Source organism: Stigmatopora argus, chromosome 9, assembly GCF_051989625.1.
Source record: "Stigmatopora argus isolate UIUO_Sarg chromosome 9, RoL_Sarg_1.0, whole genome shotgun sequence".
In the NCBI taxonomy this organism is placed as follows: Eukaryota; Metazoa; Chordata; class Actinopteri; order Syngnathiformes; family Syngnathidae; genus Stigmatopora; species Stigmatopora argus.
The window spans coordinates 1,889,831-1,915,938 of record NC_135395.1 but is presented as its reverse complement, the minus strand read 5'-3'; the positions used below and the strand labels follow the sequence as shown (position 1 = coordinate 1,915,938).

General features: G+C 41.1%; 2 protein-coding genes and 2 non-coding genes across 4 annotated transcripts; 3 read left to right on the top strand and 1 right to left on the bottom strand.

Annotated features, from left to right (window-relative positions):
* Positions 1-7,979: 7,979 nt before the first annotated feature.
* On the top strand, positions 7,980-17,144 carry LOC144082278 (uncharacterized). The gene is made up of 12 exons (XM_077609314.1): positions 7,980-8,507; positions 9,676-10,217; positions 10,299-10,360; positions 12,432-12,534; positions 12,729-12,814; positions 13,023-13,123; positions 13,323-13,393; positions 13,584-13,691; positions 14,024-14,094; positions 14,272-14,389; positions 14,480-14,644; positions 14,725-17,144. Exons 2-12 carry the CDS (start codon positions 9,747-9,749, stop codon positions 16,597-16,599), a joined length of 3,231 nt encoding a protein of 1,076 aa, XP_077465440.1. The 5' UTR covers positions 7,980-8,507; positions 9,676-9,746; the 3' UTR covers positions 16,600-17,144.
* Positions 17,145-18,989: 1,845 nt separating this feature from the next.
* LOC144082277 (rho-related GTP-binding protein RhoG-like) lies at positions 18,990-22,436 on the top strand. The gene is made up of 2 exons (XM_077609313.1): positions 18,990-19,127; positions 19,636-22,436. Exon 2 carries the CDS (start codon positions 19,665-19,667, stop codon positions 20,238-20,240), a length of 576 nt encoding a protein of 191 aa, XP_077465439.1. The 5' UTR covers positions 18,990-19,127; positions 19,636-19,664; the 3' UTR covers positions 20,241-22,436.
* Positions 22,437-22,870: 434 nt separating this feature from the next.
* trnag-gcc (transfer RNA glycine (anticodon GCC)) lies at positions 22,871-22,941 on the top strand. Its single transcript has one exon. It is a non-coding gene; the product is annotated as a tRNA-Gly (tRNA).
* A 2,512-nt stretch (positions 22,942-25,453) lies between these two features.
* Positions 25,454-25,524, bottom strand: trnag-gcc (transfer RNA glycine (anticodon GCC)). The gene has a single exon. It is a non-coding gene; the product is annotated as a tRNA-Gly (tRNA).
* Positions 25,525-26,108: the final 584 nt, after the last annotated feature.

Below are 26,108 nucleotides of genomic sequence, written 5' to 3'. Positions count from 1 at the left end.
TCTACTCAGAGTTCAGTTAACCCGAAAGCAATGGTGATAACCTTTGAGCCTGACCTGGAACCTTTGACCTGAACCTCGGGGCTCTTCAAACAAGACATTGGCCTTTAGGGATTCGACACCCGTATTTCACGAGGTTTCTTTTTACTTTCTCTATTTTGCTTTCTCTCTGCGTCTGTCTGGTCCTGGATCTGCTTGTCCCCGCTTGGTTTTAAGGGCAGAGTAAGATAATCCATTTAGTCTGTTTCCTTTAGAGCCTATCCAGTGTTTTCACAATACTTTGCCAGAGGAAAATGTCAGGAGTAAACATTAATACATGGGTTTGTTTTTCCATGAGTTTGCCTTGTTCCGTACTTCATGTTCTATCCTGCTCTCAAATACTGTCAGATATGCTTTTTGCTCTTTTCCAGATAGATACTCATGGAAAAGGATTCAACACAAGAACTCTCATTAATTCTGCTGATACAAAAATGCAAAATCAACCCTACTTTTGACTCTTTCCTTTGGTGTTATTAAAGCGATAACGGTTGTTTGTGTAAACGTGTCCTTCAAACTGTCTGTCTACCAGTTGAGGAATTGTTACCTTATCTGTAACCTCATAAAATCCATTAAAAAAAGAAAATATGGCAATTTTTGATGTTAAGAAAAAAATATCAAGAAGGGATTTTTTTTTCTTGATGAACATGTTATGAATTCTAACCGCTTATCCTCATAAGGATCATGGGGGTGCTGGAGCCTATGCCAGCTAACTGCGGTAACCGGGAGGGCTCATTCCATAATCAATGGGCAGCCAATTGCAGGGCACAAGGACACGGACAACCAATCATAGCTAGGGGCAAGTTAGAGTGTCCAACAAGCCTACCCTGCATGTTTTTGGGATGTGGGAAGTAACCAGAGTACCCAGAGAAAATCTATGCAAACCCAGGGAGAACATGCTCACTCCACAGAGTGAGGACCCATCCGGGATCGAACCCACCACTCCAGAACTGTGAGGCCGACACACTAACCACTCGTTATGAATTTCAGTTGCACATAATCCACACAAGACCCCTTCCGGCTTTGAAATAGTCAACATCACTCATGACTATTGAGGCTTTCCTTGTTGAGTTCTTTAGATCCTCTCAGGGTTGAGTGCTTCATAAAGGCTCAGAGAGAGTGATGGGAAGTAATGGTGGATAATAATGCTAATTGGAGGAGATCGCAGCACTTCTAAAGAGGGAAAGTGGTATAAATGTGTGAGGCCTGCTTCGTTTCAAAGAGCTGGCCGAGAGTTCTGTCTGTTTCTTTCCGCACACCCTAGCAACAGCCCGTCCCTCCGGATTGGACCAAATAACTCAAGGAACTGTTCAAACCATACCATTGTCACTCATCCTTTGGTTCTGTCACTTTGGTCCTTCTGCCAAACATGCCAGATCCCTGTGTGTAAAGGTCTGAAGACAGAAAGGAGAGAGGCCTGTGTGGTACAAAAGGAGGAAAAAAATGCTTGTGTAGTCCTCCCATCTATCTGACCTACATTTACTTATTATTATGCGCTCAGGAAAAAAACAATATGTCACTGAAATATGAACCACTATCTTGCCAAGAGGAGCAGGCTGACACCAACATCTCAGACTATCAACAGGAAAGTGTTATAAAAATTATCTTTTTGAAGGACAGAAAAAGGGTTCAGACAGATGTCTTGATATCTTCACTTCATTTGTGTTCCATAGTTAACTCTGCCATGCACAAATGATTTTCTTTTTTAACCCGTGCAGGCTTGAACTCATTGGCTGCCAATGACTTAAAAAATAACAACTCGGGGTAGTAACCAATCTGTATTGATGTTTTATTTTATGTTAATATCACAACCCCTGTTAGATTAAGCAGTACGGAAAATGAATGAGGTAATTAATGATTTTTATTAACATTCTATTAGTTTTAAGACTTGATTAATTAGGATTGTGATTAATTGCATTAAATTGCAATTAATCACATTCTGCATAATAACGCAATTAAAAAAGTAGAAAATAATATATATATATATATATATATATATATATATATGTAATAAATAATCTATAATAAATAGAAATTAGTACACATTTTTATTTTAAATATACTGCAACATTAAAGAAATAATAATCAATATTATCTCAGTGATGGCAATAGAGGTCCAATCCATTTGAACTGGGCAGGCTGACAGCGACAATAGAAAACAAATATAAAAGAACCCAAACATGACAAAAATTAGACACATGCCCTACAAAGGTTTAACGGACTTATTTTTCCATTTTTTGATAGCAGTCCTCTGTATTGACCACTGTCTATGACAGGGGTAAAGTAGGTCATATTGGCTTGAAATCATATTTTGGAGTTTTAGGTTAGGTGCACCCAAGGGTGCCATGTTTCACCCCCTATGCTTTAGAAGAGGTCAGGCAGCATTGTTATGCAACATTTTGGTATGAATGAATAGGTTTGAAGGCCAGTGAATGCATGTGAAAATGAGCGAATGAGAGGAGCAGCAAGGGGGATGCCCGAGGCAGTCCCTGATTCTTATGGCTTCTGTATTTGCATGCTTTTACCCAAATTGACCTTGAATCCTAAGAAATAGTGGTCATCAAGCTGTTGGGTGCAATAGCAGAATGGTCAGGTTAATCCCCCGAAGAGTGAATGCTACATTTAGTTTTATTTTATTTTGGGGGGCCACATTTCGATGAAACGCAAGATTTTTTGAGTATGACATAAATATATATTGTTCATTCTCCCTTAAACAGCTTTTTAAATTTTAAATTGAAATTCCAGGACACATAACCAATAAAGTGCTTGTTAAAAGATAAAAACAAAAAGGCCCCACTCTGCGAGCAAATCCGACCTCAGGCACGAAGCCAATATTCCCACTGTCTCTATGTGAGTGACATCACTGCTTGGCATCAAGAAGCGTGGGGGAATAATTAGGTTTTAGATGGATGAACTAACTATGAGTGTGCTATGCAGCACGGAATTTGCGCAGATTTTGTCAACATCAAGCACGTACATTTCAAATGTTGCTGAAACAAGGGGTGAGAATAAAAGAGAAGGGAGAAGTAAGGATTGAGGAAATGAAATTAAATCACTAAGATTTGAAACTTTCACAGACAGTGGTCACTCCACTGATAGCTGTTCTAAAGTGAGCATTAGCTCAGCTCATTCACTGCCAGTCCAGGAAAAAAAGGGGAATTGTTATCGAAAGCACCAATTGACAGCAATACACAAACAATCATTAGAACCCTCCCACCCCCTTCCAATTAAAATGGATTAGATGTCTATTGCCGTCAATGGCAGCCAAAGAGTTTAACAATGTGAGGTCAGTTTTATGAAACAAAACCAAAATTCCAGGAGGAAAACACACACGGTTCACACTTAATTTGAATTGTTTTTCTTTCTTTCAGTTATTAGAATTTGTTTCCCCAAAAATATTTTTATTTATTCATTTTCAACACCGTTTATCCTTGTCAGGGTCCCAGGGCGAACATGCAAACTCCATACACTGAGAACCGGGATTAAACCCTCGACCCCAGAACTGTGAGGCCAATGCGCAAACCATTCGCCCACCAGACTGCCCATATCGAACATATTTTTTTAAAAGGGCTTGGCCTACAAACCTTTGGTTGAGAAGCTTTCGTATGACAAGTGTAAAAAAAACTAAAGAGGTGAAAAAGGAGGCTAACCTGCTTTAATAACTCACTAAAGACTTCATACATGACCACCTCAGCAAAGCTGCTGTTCACTACGCTTTGCACTACATACACGGCCTACTCAGCCTTTATCTGCCCGATGCGCTTTGTCAACCTCCATTTAGTGGCTTCTTTACAACACACTCGGGCCCTTTGAATATTGACTGTGTGATCACTCTTGCCACACAAGCAGCCTGCCTCTCTGGACCCCCAATCAACTCAGCCCATCTACCCTGCCACTTCTGCCCAACTATGGCTTGGAATACACAAAATTGACATCCACTGTGATGCAAACATGGCATGAGCAAATACTTCATTGAGGTTGTGGAATTCTTTCAATTTGCATGTCAAATTGTCAAACGTGAGGGGAAAAAATTGGCCTATCTGCGGCTGGATTTTGCTGGCTCATTGTAAGCTGTTAGTGAAGTGCAACTGTTGTCCTCACTGGTGTAATGAGCATAGCAGCTGGTTGTAGGAAGGTGGCTGTGGGTGGGAGAGTCTGAGCTGGTGTTTTTGCAGGCCAATAATCTCCTTTATTGAGTTTTGGGAAATCCTAATTGGAGTCGGAAGTTGCTCTTGTGGCCAGATGTGCAAGGACAAATAGTCAAACCCAACCCCCAAGGACAACTGACTGGAGCCCCTCAGTGTCCTTGTCACCCCACTGGGTTTTAATTTAAAGTCACAAACACACAATGCCCAAGAACAATTGGCCACTAGTAGGCCGGCCTCTTTTGGGGAATCCCATTTTGTAGCAAAAGTACACGACAGCAAAAATGGTGTGAAACAACATTGCAATACACACCTGCTTTATATTATGGTCAAATAAAAAAGAAAAGTTAAAACAAAGTACTTTTTTAACCCTTTGAATTGGTCGTCTAGTGATGTCAATGGCACCGAAACATGAGTCAGCCCTCCCAGTTCAAATAAATTAGACGTATACCTTCAATGTCATACAATGGATTAAATAATGGAAAAAAATCGAATATATCATAAAAGTGACTGCTGATACTGAAGCAAAATAGTCACTTTTAAGGGTGAGTCATATTTTTCTTTTGCCAATTTGAAAATCATTAAATCTTGATTTTTGTCAAGCCAACTCTTTACTTTCCATCTACAAAGCAGACGCTGAAGCATTCATAGCACAGAAATGATTCCCCTCATCTGTGTACGCACGAGATGAGCAAACAAGATTTACTTTTGCTGGAGCAATTTCACACTCAAGTCCCAACTGCGTTTATTTTTGCAAAGCCTAAAACGGCCAGGATGTACAAAAATCCATAATATAGATTATGTGCCCCGGTGTCCCATTTACAAGCGGTGGAAAGAAAGACTGCAAAAGTGAAAGTATTGACATTGGAGAATGCCATTATTGGGCCTTCTGTGTTTTGTGGTAGAAGAAATAGGTCAGTGTAACTATGTTTGAGCGCAACGGTATTTTTAAACACAGACTGTATGAGAAAACACACACACCTGGGTCTGATTTGAGACTGTGACAGTGAGCCTTGTTTTGGGTTCTTACAAATCAAACCCAGGTTCCTTACATCTGCACTCGTGGACAGTTATGGCCTCACGACCATCTCGAGACTCGATCAGACCACAAGTCTGATAAGAAGACGGTCAATGGACATATAGACTTCATCCAAGCGGTGGTTTTGCTTCATTTACTGTAATTCTGCACTGCACATGATATAATTTGATGTAAATCTCTAGAATATTTGTGTTCACTCCCATGCAACTATACAAGAAAACATCAAGGAGACTTCACAAGCAGCATTTTCTGCTGTGCGGGGGTTCACAGACATGCTGTTAGACACTAATACAAACATTATGGAGACATTGAGATTAAAGACCATGACTCAGGATTTCAAACACACCATAAAAAGCGCCTCTGCAACATATTTGTGTGAATGCTATTCGTGTGAGCTATTAGTTTTATCAGCCCCCGTGTGCGAAGGTTCATTCGCCTGTCCCAGTCAAAAGGGATTGGACTCCTAGCGCCTGGGATGAAGGCCAGTGTGTTCAAGACTGTGAGCGTTAAATGAAAAATAATAATCAGAATTTGTGCAAGAAGGGGTTAACTCATTAAATAATGGAAGTCCATGCACTGACACTCTCTGTAATGAAATGAGGGCATCATCGCTGATTGTTTTGTCTCCCGGAGTTTCGACTCAGTCTTAGTGAAACACGCGATGGGTGCCAAGTTAGCCCTTTTCTCCTTGCTAATTTCTGCCACCAGGTCCATGACGTGGGTGTTGGCATGAGGAATGAAAATGTGCAGGCTTTCTTGGGACCTGTGTGGATTATTAAGCGGCCTTCTCTCAACAGTGGCGGCATTTCCTTAAAAACGGAGAACCGCACTGTACGCTGGGATCTGAGCAACTGGACAGAAAATGAAGTTTCCTGAGAGAGGTTTGTTCTGGCATGACTACACTATAACCATGCTCCGGTGCACAGCCACAACAATAGCCCGATTTGCCGGGTCGTAACCTCCTAATTACTGCAGCTCATGAGGCGATGACAGCAAGTTGTCAGCGTAGCCTGTGAATGAGGCTACCTGTGCTGTAGCACCTCAGATGAAAGGTTGCAGTGGGAATGATTTTGGAATATCTAGACTCTTGCCTTTCACCCGTGATATCTTTTTTTTCCCAACTGAAAGGAGCTAACTGGTCAGGGTAACAATGTGTGGACATCTTTTGCCACGTCTGAGAGCCATCCGCTGCGGCTCTCGGGTTCTCAACGGGATACTTTTCGCAGTATGATCAAGGCTTTCTGCGCCAGTTGCAGTTACAGTCTTGGCTCAAAAATGAGGCCTATGTGTCATCAAAATCCAAATGATAGAAGACTTCGAGTTAGTGGAAGGAGCAAAGTGGTTATTACAAGTTGCGTAAAATTCTGAGGTTTGGAGTTCTCATCTTGATTTGTTTGCGATATGTGATTGGATGGCGAGAAGCCCAGTTTTCACTCAAAGTCAGCTAGAATAGGATCCAGCTCACACATGAGACTAATAAGCGCAAGCGCGATGGAAATTCATGGCTCGCGGTGTTGCTAATAGTAGGGTTACATTGCTTTCACAAAGCATTTTGGTCGAGACCGCATTAACAGCCAGCGTCCAGTAACAGCTGGGGTACAGCATATCACATTCTTGCTTGTTGACCATATTAGGAATTTCCTTTTATTTTTTGAAAAACAATATTTTTGACCATTTTGACTATGCTAAAAATGGCACTGGATTTGAAATTTACTTTACTTGTAATTTATTTATATGTCAATGCTATGTATCTGCCTTAATTTTGAGAACCTCTGGATATCCGTGCTGGACTCACTTCCCACCGTGTGCGGTCTTTTGGTCGCCGGCCTTTTGGTCGCACCGACCGCGACAACGGGTGACCAAAAGACCGGCGACCAAAAGACCGACGACCAAAAGACCGACGACCAAAAGACCGGCGACAAAACAAGGTAAAACAACACGGTCTACGCATCAATAAAACCCAACAATGGCCATGAGCAGTTTCACTGTACATGCGTTGTCCCTTTAAGAAGCTACGTCCGTCAGGGTCTTAACAAGTTCTCCAACAAAAAACAATAAAAGTCCGGGAAATTTGGAGCTTTTCTTAAGCCTAATAATTAATAGGGCATTAAGTATGACTAAATAGTATTTCACAGTTTGTATTTAGGGAATTTGAGCAACGATTTAAATGGTAATTATCACTTACCTTCCGGGCGACCAAAAGACCGGCGACCAATCGACCGTGTACCCTTCCCACTCCCAAGAACTGGTGATTTTATCGACAAAATCGTGGAATTTTTGTTTAGTAATGAATAAAAAAATCTTTTAGTTATTGTGGTTATGGACATGAAAATAATTATTTTAACTTTTCTAAAAACTACACCTCCTATGATTATTTGTGAAACAGTAATGGTTCTCCAACAGTGTGTCCCATATTGTTATTTATAGTATTTTCCAGTTAAAATACAAAAATAAAGAGCCATATTTCGGACGCATCTTATTTTTTTAACCCGGGGTCTTAATTAGGACTTAAAAATGTCAGTTTATTTTCTATATGAGGGTAAATTAGAAATGCAGATATCAAAATTAATGCAATTATCGTTAAAATCTTGACATTCAGTTTCATGTTTGTTGCCACAGCTTGCCAACAAAACTTTCTATAAGTGTCCAACTAAATTAATTAAGTGTGATAGACGTTCAATCCCATTGAAATGGGAGGGGTGACAGCAAATGAATGCATGTCCATTCACTTCCACCCTCCCAGCACAGAATGATTGGACATCTACTAGTGATGAACTCATGATAAACTCATTTCAATCCACAGTAGAAAGATGAAAATTGCGTGTTCTTCTGTTTATGAGCTCTTTTGTGGAATCGTAATTTACTATCGTTAACTGTTGTATCGTTATCGCGAGCCTCCATCGTGAACGCAATCGTATCGTGAGGCACCAGGAGGTTCCCACCCCTGATTACCGGCCCAAAATGGATAGAAACACCAATAGTAACCAGCCATCGATTTACATTTATATTTGAACAAAAACATCTACGTTCTGCAAAAATCCAAGTTCGGTAAAAGTGATCGCACTCCCACCTGACAACAAAATCCGCCCCCCATGGGAAAAAAACTGGGAGGACGCACAATGAAGGCATCAGAGTGCGAGAACGCGCGTGCTTGTGCGCGTCCCGGACAACAAGTTTTCACTTCACTCAAAGGCTGGATCGGTTATCCTCCCACCGGAATGAAGAAGAAACAAAAGCGAGAAAAATGTTCAATTAAAGCACTTTTTCCCGTTGGGACAGTTGCTCATCAGGTAAGTCAACTTTTAATTTTGTTATGCCATTATATTTCATTTAAGAGGACTAACTTCTTAAAAGACAACTTCGGGAAGCGCAGACATGAGATGAATTTTTTTTTTATTCTCTTAATTCTAATGCTATTGTTATTGAGGAAATCAGTAAATTGTCCGTGTGCTGTTCTTGATCATTTTGTAAAAGTGTTCACGTTTCCCGCACGGAGGACGATTTACAAACTTACCCACGTTATCAAAACGAAATGCATAATATGAGGACGTATTCATGCAAATTCTGTCTAGTGATTAACAACTGTCTGTCTGTGAAGCAGCCTGCTCAAACTTCTGAGTCATCCTTAATTGCATTACCAATCCTGCTTAAACCTGCCAGTGCAAGTGTCTGCAAACAGCTTTCAGTCGGTACCCTCTCAACAACAACAAAAAAAATTAAACAAAAAAATTATCAAGTCTACACCCTGTACTTATTTTTTTGTGGTTAGCCTTGCATCACTTTCTACATCCTGGTAGTGTTTCCATTCATTCTAATTAGAAGGTGTGTTAGCCAAGTTAGTTGAACAGGATGGGACAAGCAGTTCGGACTTTTTACTTTGCAAAAATCATATGTCAGCATTATCCTGTAGTTTCCTCTCCTCTAAAAAGACTTTTAACTTGCATGGAACGTTGAAGTTGAGGCTAAATTTCAAGTGTAGTTTTATGTTAATGATAGTGAAGACAAATTCACTCATATCTACCAGTCTACCATACAGCTTTCTGGAATGTGGGAACCCGGAGAAAACCCATGGGAACCCAGAGAAAACCCACGCGAGTCAGGGATGCTAAGTCCACACAGGAAGGTCGGAACCCACCGGACGTTGAATGCTTGATCTCAGAATTGACCATTCTTTCCACCATCCCAGATGATAAAAATGGATTCGATGTCCAATTGCAGCTGCTGATTTTAAAAAAAAAACATATATATAGGCCAAGAGATAATTTGGGGAATTGAAAAAAATGGACCTGGCGTCCATATACTACGTGGATATCACTTTTTGTGTCGGGTAGGACACAATATTAATGTTTATGGAAACGTGGCTTGATATGAGCAGATGTGGACGCCAGTATTGTTCTGTGACTTTTTACTTTTACAAAATCCCTGTGCTAGGATTTGATTTCTGGTCTTCTCGCTTAGGCTGGTGGACCTTTTGACCTGTGAGCTCGGAACGATGTTAACGCCCATGTAGAGCTCACTCCCTCTTCCCTATGCTCATCAACCTGACACTCGGCGTCAAAGAACCTGGTGCCTTTCATGGAACTGTGACTCCTCTCGAACCCGTTTCCGTGAAAGCGAAAGTCATGGATTCGTGCACGGTGGCGGTGCCTGTCACGGCAGCCCCGCTGCCGCCACCCCCGCCACCGCCTCCACCACCTCCACCTCCACCTCCTCTGCCGCCGCCACCACCCGCTTCCTCATCGCCAATCGCCCGGACGGACAGTGCCTGTCGAAGCCGGCTGAGGAAACTCAATTGGGAGCGTATCCCCAAAGAGAAGGTCGAAGGAAGAAAGAGCGTTTGGAGCGGCGCCGGCATGGGCGAAGATGAGTTCCCCATAGATTTGCACTCTCTGGATGAGCTTTTCGGCCAGAAGGACTGTAGGACTCAGGACAGCAACGTAACGCTGAGACGGCGCTCTGCTCTGTTACGTTGCAGAACTCCCCAGGACAGTCCAGAGGAGGTTAGTCCCTCACAATGCCTTTATGTTCACATTGAAGCAGAAATACTATTTTCTTTACATTAGCATTTCCTTGATCTACAGATCTCGCTACTGGACTCCAAACGCAGTATGAACATTGGGATATTTCTTCGCCAGTTCAAAATGTAAGCCAATTTGTTACCTGGCACCGATTAGGCAGTTAAATCATTTTCGATATCGATATATATTTTTACGTTAAAGGCGTCTGCGGTGGGAAAAATATTGGGGACTGACAAGGATGCTGATATTTAATCTAGTTGCCTAGTTCAACCATCGCAACTATTTTTCTACCCGAGTAAACAACCATTTTTTAAGTTACCTGTTATGTTGAATCTTGTGTCCTGCGGTTGGCTGGCCACCGATTCAGGGTGTTCCCTGCCTCTGGCTCGAAGACAGCTGGGGTAGGCTCCAGCACACCCGCGACCCTAATGAGGATAAAGCGGTTCTGAAAATGAATAATTGAATGAATGAATGTTACGTTAAATCATTAGGCTAAAATGTTGCAGACTTTTTTCAAAGATAATACCTTTTGCGTAAAAAGACAATTATTTCAAAAAATATTTTCTGATCCCATCTTACTAACGGATCGCATCTGGTCTATTTGTTGTTGGTTTTTCCTATTTCCTACTTCACCTGAGATTTTGCTACTTCTTACACTCTTTTTCTCACCAATTAGTTGTTTGTTATTCAGCGTTCCTATGCACACAAGTACTTAGAAACACCTAAAATAGCAGTTGTTCAAGTTGTACAGAAAATTATAACTAGTTTCTCATGCTATTACTAATCACCATTATTTTTTATTATTATTATTTGTTATAATAATAATTATTTTTCTTTTCATAGACCCTTCGGACTCAAATAGGTTGTTTTTGTACAATTCTGCTGTCTAACAATGCTTAACATAATTTCACCAACTGCTTTCATCCTTTACCTGAAAGTCCAGTCGAGTCAAGAGAAAATAGTGCGGGAAACAGACGGGTTAAATTTTCCCCGAGCGGGACCACACTTGATTTGAAAAGCTATAAATCAAACAGCATGGAGTGGGTGTCTGACGATTTAAGGCCAAGGAGGAAGCGCGTGCATAATGTTTTTTCACGTTGATACTGCATGGGGACAGGTGCAGGGGAGGCTCCAAACAAAGCAGATGGACTGGACACCCTAAATTGTCCACTTTTAGTGCTTGTTAAGCCTGTGTTGACACCTGCTGAGGCCCATCAGAAAGTGTCTCCTGTTTAAGTGACCCCTTCCTGTGAGGCAGCTCCCTGATGACGTCAAGTCATTCAGTGACTTTATGTCGTTTTTTTTTCTTTTACAAAAGGCAGCTCTTCTTCCCATTATCATTAAAGTTGCCTCTAAATACGGTAGCTATTCGTGCAAATGTTGACTTGTTCTCCGGACTGAATGACACATCTTTTCTAATCTGGATGTGTTGAGACTTGTGCATGAGTGAAGTGTGAAAAGAGCTTCTTTATACTAAGTTGGCCTCCGGTGGCAAGTTGGGAAAACATCTGTTATTGAGGGCACAGGAACAAACATAAAAAAAACACTCCCACTGCACCTGATGCCAAAATTAAAGAAATCTAATACAAGAGCTATATGTAAATACAATTTTCTGCCTTATCTTTTTCTCTAATTGATAGGGCTGGGTGATAAATACTAGTTGCTCAATTACCTTCCTTCATTAAAAAAAATGAATTAATTATTTTTCTAGTCATTAGAATAAAAATCTCAATCTAATTCATAAAGTTGATATTTCCCCCAGGCATAAATTTATTATTAAGAAAAGGAATATTTGGCAATTTGACAAGTACACATGAAATAAGCAAATGCTGTTTGCACCAAATGCTAAAGTAGGTGAAAACAACTGCAAAAGATACTCCCGAGACTAATATATAAACTAAATATTGTTTTCAAGTCACGCATGGGAATTGCAATAAAATGCTGCAATAGAAAAGGTAAATGGAAAAGTGGTGGACACAATTTTCCAGTGTGGCACCAATCACTCCACACTTTCGCTGATAATAATAAAAAAAAAGAAAAAAAATAGGGGAAAACCTCATTATCTTTTGACTGTGGGAAAACAAAGACATGCTATTACTGACAGGAGGGGTTTGGGAAAGGACACCAAAGTCCGGTTAGACCAGTTGCGGGCATGATGTCATACTCATAGGGCAATTGATGTGTTTTTTTCCACAGGCCAGCTAAGGAGATAGTTGAAGATATCAGGCATGGAGTGGGGGACCGTTACGGAGCAGAGAAGCTCACAGAGCTCTGCAAGTTACTCCCTGACAGTGAGGAGGTAAGGCGCACCCACCTCCAAACCGCTTACCTCCTCTGCCTATCCATCATCTGGTCTTGGTTAGAATGATCAAAAAGTGTGCCGTTACACCATGTTGTATAATGTGGTCCAGTTCTGCAGTGTAAGATATTGGAATCAACTTCTGAACAGAAATCGGGTATGATGGAGTTTTCTCAACATCTGTTCCCTTTCAGGAGTCTCGCCTGAGGAGCTTCAGCGGAGAACGTGGCTGGCTTGGAGAGCCTGATCTTTTCATCCTCCTGCTCGTAGAAGTCCCCAGGTATGCTCCACCTTACCCCTGCTTGGGATACTATTACCCAGCATGTCCCCCTTACGCCAGTGGGCTTTTTTTAGCTTGATTCATAGCTCGAGCAGTCTGTGACTCACGTGCTTAATTTGAAATGGCATTTGTTTATTTATGTGATGACCAGCAGTGTCCTCATCATCGCTCATCCTTGCTTATTCACGTCACGGTCTCCTTGCTTTAGTTTTCGCCTACGTTTGGATGCAATGATCCTGCAACAGGAGTTTGACCCTGCTCTGACCTCTTTGTGTGTGGCAGCCAGATGTCTGAGGGAGGCGGCCAGAGGTAAAGTAACAGCGGGGAGTAGCGTACTCTCATGTCATAAAGATCCTTGTCTTTGCCCTTTTCGAATGTTTCTTTCTAAAATTCCAAAATTTACAAGACAATCAGTAAAAGCCTGCCTGTGTGTTTTAAGAGAAGGTAGAAATGTTCCAATAATGCTGTAGCTTACTAAATTACATTTGCCCATCTCTGTCAATTGTAGAACTGCTGAGCTGTCCTGAATTACACTCCATCCTCCGATTGGTGCTTAAAGCAGGGAACTACATGAATGCTGTGAGTAGCGCATCAGCTTCTTTTGTATACTATTTCTTTTCTTCTCCTTCACTTCTAATTTGGATTGTGAACTAGACATCAAATGCAAGAAAATGGTCTCTGACTCCATGGCTTTTGTATCACTTTTTTTTTTAAATTGTCAAAAGGTGAACAGCGATGTGTTTGTCTGACCTTATATGCTTTTCCCCAGGGTGGATATTCGGGGAATGCGGCTGGATTCCGAATTTCATCATTGCTCAAACTGGCTGATACCAAAGCAAACAAACCCGGCATGAATCTGCTTCATTTTGTAGCTATGGTAAGCTACAAACAAGATAACTAATAATAGGGGGGGCATAACCAGAGTACTGTATATTTCTTATGTTGTTCATTTCAATTGCATTATTTTTCATCAACTGTGAATTTTGTATTATTATTTCATTATTAAAATGAGTTACTACTATACTTCTTTTTACGGTCTTAACACCTTAACAGTAAGATGCGTTCATGACATTGTTTTCTTCTGTCTTTCTCTTCCACAAAACCTTTTTCCAGAATGATCCGCAGAGCGTGTGATTTTGTCAGCATTTGCAAATTACTTATTAATTTATTTGGAACAATAGCTCTAATCATTTGTGTTTGCCTCCACAGGAAGCTGTGAAGAAGGATCAGAGTTTACTCTCATTTCCTAGCCAACTGGGCCATGTTGGCTCCGCTTCTAGGTCAGTCTTATCCCAAATACATGGAACCAAATCAGTTCATAATAATAATTAAGGTTCAGCCTATAATGCAGCTGTCAAAAAACTTATAGGCGATTATGATGTCCTGAGCCATGACAATTAAGCTCTCAGTTTTGCAAAGTGGAAAACTGTCCCTAATGTCAATATTTGAAAATCTAGGTTGTGTGAGGAGTCCGTGTTGGAGGATTTATCAAAGTTAAAAAGCAGAGTACTGGCGCTGAAAATAAATGTCCTGACCGAGAGAGAGATTTTCCGACATACACAGTCTTTCCTCGAGGTAAAACTTCCACCTTGCACCTACCTTGAAACCAACATATTTGACCAAAATTGATTTGAATTGTCATTTAAGTGTCTCAATTGTGTGCAGGTGACAGAGGAACGCCTGAAGGAGGCAGAGGATGAGGTTGAGGGAATGAGGATGTCGAGTCGCGCATTGGTGGATTTTTTCTGTGAGGACGACAGCACATTTAAACTCGAAGAGGCCTGTAAAGTCTTCGACTTGTTTTGCCAGCGCTTCCAAAAAGCTGTCAAGGTTGGCTCCAGAAGTGAAATACGATTCTTATTATACAGAGGTATAGTCGCGGCTAATTATGCAATTCCCCTGTTGGTTAGGAGAATGCAGAGCGTGAGTTGAAGGAGCAGAAACGTCTGGAACGTCAGAGATTGATCGGGGAAAAGCGTCGTTCTGTGGGAGTCTGCACTGGTCTCGACCTGAGCATCGGCATTGCTCGGGAGCCTCACAATCGGGAGAACCAGGATGACCTAGAAAGAATCCTCGAGAGGAACCTGAGCTGTACCTGGAGCCGTCGTAGCCTGAAAAGTTCTGAACCGCGTAGGTACTCTCACTACCTGCCTAGCGACAAGAGCTTCCCAGAGCTGGGGAGCAGCCCGACGCCCATCAACTTTAACTCAAACAGCTCGTCGGACCACGAGACATCGGCTGTGCTTTGTAGCTCCCCAGAGACGGATGTGTTTTGCTCTCCAGTTGGTCAAGGAAGTCTTTTGGATACAAACAAAAAGAGTCAGTCGAGCCAATACCGGGCAATTGATCAGCCCGTGGAGCTTGTTCAAAAATCTCCCATTGGATGGTATTCGCAACATGGACGTGGCGTCACAGTTAGGCAACATGGGTCAGAGAGCATTCTTCACCAGACAAAAACATCGGAAAAGAGTGGACTTATACAAGTGGAATCAATGTCATGTGAGCAGAAGGTTACCAAGAATGCTGAGTTTTCACCAAACTGCTGTGGGAATGCTGCTGCCATCAATATAGATACCCCTTCCTCATGCACTAAAACCCAGAACCCCAGTCATCAACCAAGTTTTGGAATTCCCCTGACTGACAAGAATAATTCTCTCAATAAGCTAAATAGTTGTCATGTCGATGGGTCCGAACCTCCGACTGCTCACAAGAGTGGAATACTTCAAAGTGACGTCTGCGCCTCATCGCTCAGGTATCAGAAACCTGAGAAAGAACCAAGTGTTAACGCAAAGGATAAAGTGGAGTCGCAGCCATTGAACAAAGGGATTAAAGCAAGTGCTACTACGTCTGGGACTGGTGACGGTCTGGGAAAGCAGATCAAAACGGAAAGGTCGTCAACTCCTGTCGAGGCGAACTGGATGCCGCCCAGTATACCAGAGTTCAGCCAGCCACACCCGAAAGAGAACTCGGATGTGTTGAGCCCCAAGAGGGAACCTGTTAGGTCATATTCCCGCGTGGGGGAAACGCTAGAGTGTCACACTCTTGTTAAAGGCCTACGCTCCTATGACACTCTGTCATCAACGACACCCCCACTCCCGCGACCAGGACCGAGTCTCTGCTCTAAGTGGAGAAAAGAGAGGGAAGTGGATCTGGCCACGCCAGCTTCTCAATCGCTAAAGGAGGAGAGTCGCGCTTTGAAGGATCCCGCACGTAATGGCATGAGGGCCAAGAGAGGACCCGGCTTACGGGGAGCGCCTGCCAATAGCACTGCTGTTCCAAGAGTACGGTCCAAAACGGAGGTGACAAATAGTACCGCGACCGCGTCTTCAGCTCACCCCACGAACTCACGTCCTTCCTTGCGGCCGTCTCCGATCACACGGCCTGCTACAGATGTGAAAAGAAGTAGCAGCACACGAGAGAGACTGCAGATTGGAAAAGAGCCACAGACTCCAAGAGAGTCTGCGCTGACCAATAGGACCTCGGACAGACCAACAACGGACAAAGCCTCAGCCAGAACCCAGTCATCGTTCGTTAGAGGAAGTTTACTCCGAGTGTCCAAACGAGTGGCCCCGAACTCGGAGAAGAGGCCTGCCAACAAGGCTCTCCCAGCCTACAATCCGTCTTCTGCCACAGCCAAGACTATACGTACGGGCGTGATGTCCACAGCCCGGAATAGAAATACTAAAAGCGCCAACACGGGCACGTGTCCTACCTCTGTGCACACTTCAAGAATACCTGGACCCAAAATGCCTCGACCTACTACCACTCAGCCACTGTGGAAGTAGAAAGTAATATATTCTATGCCTTTCTCTCAGTCTATGCAGGGCTGGTTATTTTTGTACATAATCAGTTCCAATCCATTAGACTTTTACGTAGCTGATTTATTTTTGTATCATTAGGACACATTATGCCGTGTGTCTCATGCAAAAGTAAATTTTAAAAAAAGCCCTACCTCATCAAACGATTTATACCCTTAAATAGAATCCATGTAAAATGGTGTTCAAATGAAGAGCCAAAATCATCACGATATGCCTAATCAGATTGGCTGTGCTTTTGTTTAAGAGTGTTAATCTGTGACATTTCATATTTCAAACACTGAACCCTCTGCAATTAAAACAAAAACGTCATTTTCATCATTTCTTGGTACAAATTTCATATACTCATTATGCACTTTTAAATGCTGAGCAGGCCGCGGGGAGACGATGACTTCTTATTGTTTTGTATCAAATATTATATATATATATATATAACTTAAATGAAGAGCAGTGGCTGATTTTCACTGTATCGTGGATTTGTAAATAATATAAATAAAGAAGAAGATATGGACAAAGGTGTCTTTCATTGGTCTGTACTATATTAGTGCTGTTGGTCTGAACAATATCAGAAGTATGTTGTTGAAACTTTTTGTCATCTGACATTTTTGCTACGAAATGTGCTTCTCTGTCAAATCTCATACAAGTAGCCCTAATTCAGTAGATTGCCGTTGTCATGGAGATGCTGGGGATTCAGCCAGGACAAGAGGGTGCAGGGTTGGAACAGAGCCTAACCGCGGGTGTTGGGGTCCCAGTGGGAACAGCCTGCAGTGACGCCAGAGCCTTTTAGGAAAGGCAATAAAGTAGACCCGCTTTTTGTTCTTGAATGTCCGGTTTGTCGCACAGCACTAGCCTCTTAACCTCAGCGTGTAGAGGTGACATCATCAGTGGGTCTCCAGTGGTGCAAGACTGAGTGGTCCAAAGTGATCCCCCTTTGTGGTTTGCCTTTGTCTATTCACAATGAATTTGAACATAACGTGACGCATCATGTTACTTTGTTGTCAAGTTTATATGTTTAAATAGTTTTAGGTATCGCAATAGACAACATTATCTTCATTCCTTTCATGATGAATCATCAAGATGAACTATTTTAAACAGATTGCTTACACTGTCAAGGGCCCTTGTTTACAAACTTTTGCACTCAAAGGCTTAATTTATAATATATTTAATAGTTAATTTCAATGATTGTTCAAAAAACAATTAAGATAAACTGTAAATTGTATGTCAATGTGATTTACTCTGGTGTATAGTTAAATTAAAAAAAAGTGACATTTTATTAACCTTTTACTCATGTACAATAAATCATTCTTTGTCCATTCTGTTTATCCAGTTGAGGAGCCCACACCCTTAACTAATCACCACTCAATCACAGGGCATATGTAAAAACAGACAACCATTGACTCACATTCTCCCTCACAATCATGTTCCAATCTCTGTGGTTCATATTACAAAATTCAGACATACAATACCAACATATTTTAGTTGACAAAACTCCTTTTGCCTTAACTTGAACAAAAATGTGTGTTTGTGATTGTGTTGTCCATTTCATTGTGCCCTGCAATTGGATGGCAACCAATTCAGGATAGGCTCCAGCACCCCCCGCGACCCTTGTGTGGACAATCGGTACAGAAGATGAATGAATATTAAACGATAGTTCAACTATTATCTTTGGCTTCTGTTTACAACAGTAATTATCCATGGATGGAATACAAAGTATCTTAAAGGTTTCAGCTATAACAGCTTTCTGAGAGAAAACCTAACCCCACAGTGGCCTGCAGCAAAAACGAGTACTATACCTTGATAAGCCTGCGCTAGCCTGCCCGTTAGTCACAATAAATCATTTAACAAATTATTGAGTCACTGGGGAAAAAAACCAAATTAAACAGCCCATTTCGAGAAAACGTTGCTAAATCAATGCAACAAATATTACCATACTAGAGTAATGTCTCAATACTCGATGGGTCTATTTTCTACCCATGAATTGTTAATGATACTTTTTGTGAGAAATTATGAATATAATCAGTGTATTGACAAAGGAAACATAAATTTGGCACTTTCCGTATTAATAAATACATCAAATTAAAGATTATTTGTGCTAAATCTAGCAAATTGGATCAAACTGGTAGTCTCTTTGCTTGTACATGATTATTGTATGCCTGACAAATGTTGTAATCATTCCAAATGGCTACCAACAAACTTCTTTTCTTGTTTGAGCTCAACTACATTTCTTTCTTCCTTGATTTCATTTGAATAATATTCCTTTTCACTTGAGAACTAAAGCATCCAAAACGGTGCAAAACAATGCCTTCAAATGTCCTATCTTTTGACTTAAGAATGGACAACACTACCACCTAGCGTGGGATAAAAAATACTGTCTCAAAACTATAACTACATTTCCCAGTTTACATTGCGCAGTGACGTAGCCCTACGTTATGGGCTGGTCCCCGGATGCGGCTGTGATTGACTCGACTAGGCAGGAGAGATCGCTAAGCTAAGTGGCGGTAAGTGGCAAAGTCCTTAAATATCATCATCGATGCCCGTTTTAGCGTCTCAAACATGTACTGACACGTGGCAAATAATGTCCTAATGTCGGGAGAGCTTTGTCTGGTTATATAATGATGCTTTTATGCTTTTTTATGCCTTAAGTTAATCAGAATGTTTGCTAAGTGGCTAGCTCGCGAGCCAGCAGAGGCGCTAGTTCCTTAGCCCGATGCTCGCTGCCAGTGGGGAACGCCTTGAACCAGACAAGTTCCCTCAGCGATAAGAATCAAAAGTTAACAATCTGACTTTCTCTCCCCGCTAGCGTTTGTCCTTTCCATCGGTATTTGATGGATGCGTCAAAGCGTCATCCTTAAAATACGACTTAGCAACTCTAGGGCTCGTTTGACGAATTGTTGTACTACTCCATGGCTGTAATAGGGTAGTTTCAACACCCTATGTGTATTTTATTTTAGCGCATCTGAGATAATAAAAAAACAAATCAAATTTGGCCTATTCAATTGTTTTCAGGTGCTGCAGCCCCAGTGGTCGTTGGCAGGATGCAGACCATCAAATGTGTTGTGGTTGGTGACGGGGCAGTAGGGAAAACCTGTCTTCTCATCTCGTACACCACCAATGCCTTCCCCGAAGAATACATTCCGACCGTGTTTGACAATTACAGCGCCCAGATGAGCGTGGACGGCCGCACGGTCAGCCTCAATCTGTGGGACACGGCGGGCCAAGAGGAATACGACCGCCTGCGTACGCTTTCCTACCCACAGACCAACGTCTTCATCATCTGCTTCTCCATCGGAAGCCCCTCTTCCCACGCCAACGTTAGGCACAAGTGGCACCCCGAGGTGTCCCACCACTGCCCCAGCGTGCCCATCCTGCTGGTGGGAACCAAGAGGGACCTGAGGGGCGACGCCGAAACGGTGAAGAAGCTCAAGGAGCAGGGTTTGGCGCCGACGACCCAGCAGCAGGGGAACGCCCTGGCCAAACAAATCGGGGCCGTCAAATACATGGAGTGTTCGGCGCTGCTGCAGGAAGGCGTCCGGGAGGTGTTCGCCGAGGCCGTGAGAGCCGTGTTGTACCCCGTCACGAAAAAGAACACCAAGAAATGCGTGCTTTTGTAACAACGCTTTCCGCATTTGAATTGTGGAGATCGCGGATGCGAATAATGGCTGCTTCCACCTCACTCCGAATAGTTGGAAGACTTCTTTCCCAGCTCCCTCTTCATGCTCAGGAGGGTCTCACATACTTACGACGCCATCACCACCAAAGTGACTGACAAAACGGGGGCAAAAAATCTGGATTTCCTCTTTTTTTTGCATTTAATTTTTTTCCTTTTATATTTACCCGTATTTCACTTCTAGATTTATAGCGCCCCTGCTATGCCTTTATACAGAAATCCTGATTGTGGTTGTCAAAAGCCATAATTCCATTTAAATCAAGCTGCCTTTTTTTGACTGAGAAGTGATCTACTGTGTGCATGGAGAAATAGTGACTACCTCATACTCCTCACTTAGGTTGTATCTCACGAGTCTCAAGCAAGTGCATTTAATGAGTTTACACCTTTTTGGAAAATTCTAACAACTCGAGACCAGAAAACGGCGAGCCATTTTAGCATCAATAGCCCTCCACCTGGATGGTCTCATGCACAAGGATGAGAACAAGTTTTGTTTAAAAAAAACAGCCCCATTCATTAAGATCAACCCAAAGTGCGGCTTTAATAGACATAAGGAAGCCATAGTGACAGTGGCCCTCTCAAAATGCCCCCCTTTAAGAGAACAACGGGTTGTCACACACTTCCGTCTGATCTCCACCTGAAATGTGCCACAGAACCACCGATGAGACGTCCGTCGTCTTCGAATGGCAACTGCTCGAGGCGCCTCTGCTGGTTGCAGCCAAGTAGTACACTCCTTTTTGCCTTGCTTGCGATTTGATAGATTTTCTATCCACGCCGCTATTCAGGATCACAAAAGCTATTTTTTTTGATTATGTTGAATTTACTCCTCAAATCTTTTTAACCTATTAAGTGGCCAAAGTTGAATATATTTTTGTAATTTCTTGTTTATTGGATACCTAAGGTGTTAAACTGGTCTCGCATAATGATGTCAGTGACCTTGTTGCCTTGCATGAAATGCTAGTGGACGATTACAGCCCCATAATTGATCCTATGTATCTTGTTTTACTGGAACATAATGAACCACCTTTTTTGCTACTCTTTGTCGAATATCAAACTCCAATAAATTGTAAATGTGGCTTAAATTAATCAAAACCGTGATAAAATTAACACTTGTGCAGGCAAGTAACATTTTTCCATACTTATTGCTCACATATCAAAAAGTTAGCTACTATCATGCTGAAGACTAAAAATGACCCATCTCTGATCAATTTGATGCTGATTGTTAACCATGATTTGGGTTTTCCGCAGATAAGTGTAAAGACAGTTTTCATTTGTGATTTTCGTGGTTTTAGTACTCTAATATCGCGGAAAGCAAGGCGTCTTTGGTATTGCCCAAGTCCCACAAAAGTTTGGTGATGTCACCCATTATTTGATCTCCATTTATGGTGGGATTTTTGTTTTCTCCAGATTTTGTGTTCCACAATCTTTAGCTCATTGGCCATAGATCAACCCAATTTTAGGCTGTTCCACTGTACGGCAACAGTTGTGTATTTTTTTTTACATTTGTTAGATCATTTCATCATTGAAAAAAAAGGCTATTGCTCCAGGGATTTGCATTTTTTGAGCATCTCACTGTTGCCGCAACCGCACATTTTGAACTCACTGTGGTTTGTATCCCTGCATTGCCTGGTTCAGCAATAACTGCATTGGTGGAAGGAGCCTTGACAGTTTTAACTTTTTTTCCTTAGCAATAGGTGGTTTCTTTCTTTTAGTGACAGTCTTTTTTTCTTTTAAATGAACTGTGGAGCGAATTGTATTACTTTGGATTATTGCGGCCTGCAATAACCTAAGTGCAATTAATGCAAAAGGGCTGATATAAAACTTGTGTTGAATGTAAGTGCACAATTAGACAAACTGTGGTCAGCTTTTATTTTCTTCAAATATATATTTTGTATTTCCCTTTTATCGGATGTCCTGATCTCATTCAAATAATATGATAGAAGTGGAACATACACCTGTGGGCTCTCTGTTGTCTGTGTCCCAGAGCTGTATGATACCGCACGCGTGGTACTACGCTTTTACACTGGGAACTTGATTTGTAGAGATCTGTACTTGTTTTATATATAACAAAGCATATTTGTATAAATGAACTAACAATGAGATGATTTTAAATTATGCCAAATAAAATGGTGGTTGAAACCAATTTGGGTGGTGTCAATAGTACAGTGATTTGGGGGAATTAAAATTGCTATGCTAGTATTTATGGACGGATTAGAATGAAATTTGGTAAATATAATCTAGTGCATTGTATGACAATGGTGCCAAACCAGTCAAATGTTACAACAATCCCCTCATACGATACTCAAGGAAGAAGACATCAAATTGCAGGACTCAAAGTGAGGGAAAAAGTAAAGTAAAAAAATTACATTGAGTAAATTGACCAATTATAGTTGCCCAATGTGCCATTGACCACAATGGTCATCAGTCAGTCAAAAAATGTATAATCATCAAGGGAGTATTCATTCATTTTCAACACAGCCTATTCCATCTGACATTGGGCGAAAAGTGAACCGCACCATAAAGACAGATACTTTTGTAATTACCGTCATATTGTCATCTTCTGGTACAAGTTCTCAAGCATTGGTGGTTCAGTGGTAGAATTCTCGCCTGCCACGCGGGAGGCCCGGGTTCGATTCCCGGCCAATGCATCATCCTTTTGATTTCCCCTTCAAAAGAAGTACATAGACATTTTTCTTGCATATGTGAATTTCTTTCATTGCCACTTATTTCGAACATTTCCTGCTGCCAGGCCTCCCAGTCCAAATCGATTGTACGTTGGACGTCACGAGTTAAAGAGTGCCCTCATTAGTTACAAATAAAGGTGATCTACTTGCAATCTGTTTGAACTGAGAGTGAATCCGACGCCAAATCCATTCGAACGAGTTGGAGTTGACAGCCCTAATAAACAAGTTAGGACTATAACTGCCGCGTGATACTACAAATCAAAGTTAAATCGCAACATGCTGCAGTTACCATATCTGTCCACTAGAGGACACCAGCAAGCACCAAGCTGATTCCACTACTGTCTCACCACTAATGAGGCCATTCTTCATAAGGAGTTAATGGCCTATTCCCAGAACGTTTTAACAGTCATCCTTCATGTTAGCAGGCACCCAACTGTTTCAATCAGTCACTGAATACACAGCAAGGTGTTTACGTAGAAAAATCCCCTTGACCTTTGGCTGGTGGCTCTCTGTAAAATGACAGATGTGCTGCACTCCACCTCAAACTAGAAGAACCATTTGTGTTCCCGGCAGCACAGATTGCATTTGGATCTTTTGTTAGCGTATTGTTATTGAGGATACACATCAGAGGAGAATAATGACCACACAAGAGGAGACGGGATGAGTAGAGGTTACTATTGGCAATACGCTTAACTAAGGCAAGCGGCTTAGTGAGATGTGGGCCACTTTGGGTCATCCATTTCCCGAGGAGTGCACTGCGTTACTACAATATGCACCTGCTTTTGTTGCCCATTTAAGCAGACCTTCATTGGAAAGGTCACACGTCTTATAAACTTTTTTTTTCAGAATCCATTGCTACAAGCGTGTCTTTTATGCGTATACGTCATCGACTAGTATTCCCTCGCAACTTCTTCTAATGTGTCTAACATGTTCTTTGAACTGATACTAGTAGAATGCTTGATGATTTTGGTTTGTTATTGCATATATCAACTCTTTATAGGGCAACTGGCCCTTTAATAAGTAACTTGTGAGTACAAATGAGCAACATTCGGGCATCGTTGTGTGCCCAGAGTTTAGTGATATAATATTGATCGTCTTTAACTCGTTTCCTGCTGTCTTTAACTCGTTTCTTGACAATGATGACCGTCCAATTTATTTACTGTATTTTCTCGCATAAACACCGTATATTAGTCGAGGGTATGGTTTATATGCGCTCAAATTGGACTTGCTCAAATTAGACAATGCGGCTGATACGGTCATTTATTTGAAAAGAGAGAAAAGTAAAACATGTAAAACGCTTAAAAAATGTATTTGGACGTCTGTGAATGAATTTCAAGGAAAAACATAAACCGTATCTTGGATAAAACGTGAAAAAACTCACTTATTTGTGACTGCCAATGCTCCCCACGGGCGCCGCCATTTTACCTAGGGATGACAAACGAGTCCGCTGGGAACACACTTCCTGGTTGTACTGCTCACGTGACTTTAAAAAAAATAATAATAATAATAATAATTTGTTTACATGCAGGGATCAAATCCCATTCAAATTTATGGTGAATTGTAATCGCAAACACTGGCCACCACCATGTGAAATCCTTCAGGTTATTCACAAATTTAGTTCATATCCATACACATACTGTTTTTATAATTACATTTTCAATTTAACAATACATATCCAACTATGCCCTAATGTTTTTTTTAATTGTCATAATAAATATGCAAGTGTATTTAACATGCCTTGACAGGAAGATATTAACTCAACCTTTTAGTGTCACTAAGAGGTAAATAGAACACTCAAATGGTGTCCTACTTTTATGGTCTGAAAACTGCGTCATCAAGTAAACAAACCATTTGTACAACTTGAGAAAAAAAAATCTTGCACAAATCAAAAGCTATTCCTCGTGTCGTTCTTTATCAATACGGATGAAAAACCACGAGTTGTGTGCACAGACTGGAGAAGTCGCAACGCATTCAAATCAAAAGTGTTCCAGTAGAAAGAGAGAAAATTGGATTTCAAAGCAACACAGAAGGAAGTGAAGGAAATTGCCTGTGCATCAGCTGAGAAGAAGGCTGAGTGTAATCTTTTTTTTTTTTTGCAAATACAAAAGAAGCAAACACTGTCATGGGATAAAAATGCAGAATTCACATCTTTTAAAAATTGCCTTGTACAAAACTAAATTGAAACTATTACCAGTAGATTCTCAATTCATTTGCACTATAGGAGGGTGGCAGGGGATGAACATAGACTCATTTGTTGCAGGGGGCGACCAATCTATGCCAATTGGGTGAGCTGGTAGCGATCATTTGCCAAAGTTGGACTTAGAAGAAAGAAAACAAATCTAAAGTAAAAGAAAATCTATTTGGACTGGGAGGGTTGGCAGCGTAAAATGTTTGAAATACGTGGCAATGAAAGAAATTCACATATGCAAGAAAAATGTCCATGTACAGAATTTTGCTGGGGGAATCAAAAGGATGATGCATTGGCCGGGAATCGAACCCGGGCCTCCCGCGTGGCAGGCGAGAATTCTACCACTGAACCACCAATGCCTGTAGGACAATTCAGTTATGATTGTTTTTATTGTGTTTTAAGTAAACGTCACATGGGTGGGAAAATTATTTTTTTCAGTTTTTATCTAATTGTTTTATTATTTATTGTGTATTTGTTTTTTTCTTTAAGTTTTGATTAGTATTTATAATCTTATTTATCATTCTAAAAGACAATATTAAAATAATTATTGATCGTAACAAAATAATATAATTTATTTATATTAAAGTATTTTAGGACCAAAAATAGTTCCTTGCATAATTTAGGATTAGGGTCTAAAGTGCCAACTATTGTATAAAATTTTAATTGTAGTGATCACTATCCCAAAAATATCAGAAATACTACTACATTAGTCACTTTCTGGATCCCACTTTTCTGTCCTTACCTTTATATTGAAATAAATATGATGCATTTTTAAAAAAAATATTTATATTAACTATTTTTAGGACCAAAAACAGTCACTTGCATAACAAAGGGTTAAAGGTCTTATGTGTTAACTTTTGTACATATGTACTGTTTACTGTAGTGATCACTATCCCCAAATAATCAGAAATACTACTTCTACATGAGTCACTTTCTGCATCCC

Bases quoted from the DNA above. Each gene is read 5' to 3' on its own strand.
- LOC144082278 (XM_077609314.1), top strand. From the start codon at position 9,747: ATGCTCATCAACCTGACACTCGGCGTCAAAGAACCTGGTGCCTTTCAT. The intron at 10,218-10,298 runs GTTAGTCCCTCA...CTTGATCTACAG, and splicing joins CCCAGGACAGTCCAGAGGAG to ATCTCGCTACTGGACTCCAA. The intron at 10,361-12,431 runs GTAAGCCAATTT...TTTTTTCCACAG, and splicing joins TTTCTTCGCCAGTTCAAAAT to GCCAGCTAAGGAGATAGTTG.
- LOC144082277 (XM_077609313.1), top strand. From the start codon at position 19,665: ATGCAGACCATCAAATGTGTTGTGGTTGGTGACGGGGCAGTAGGGAAA.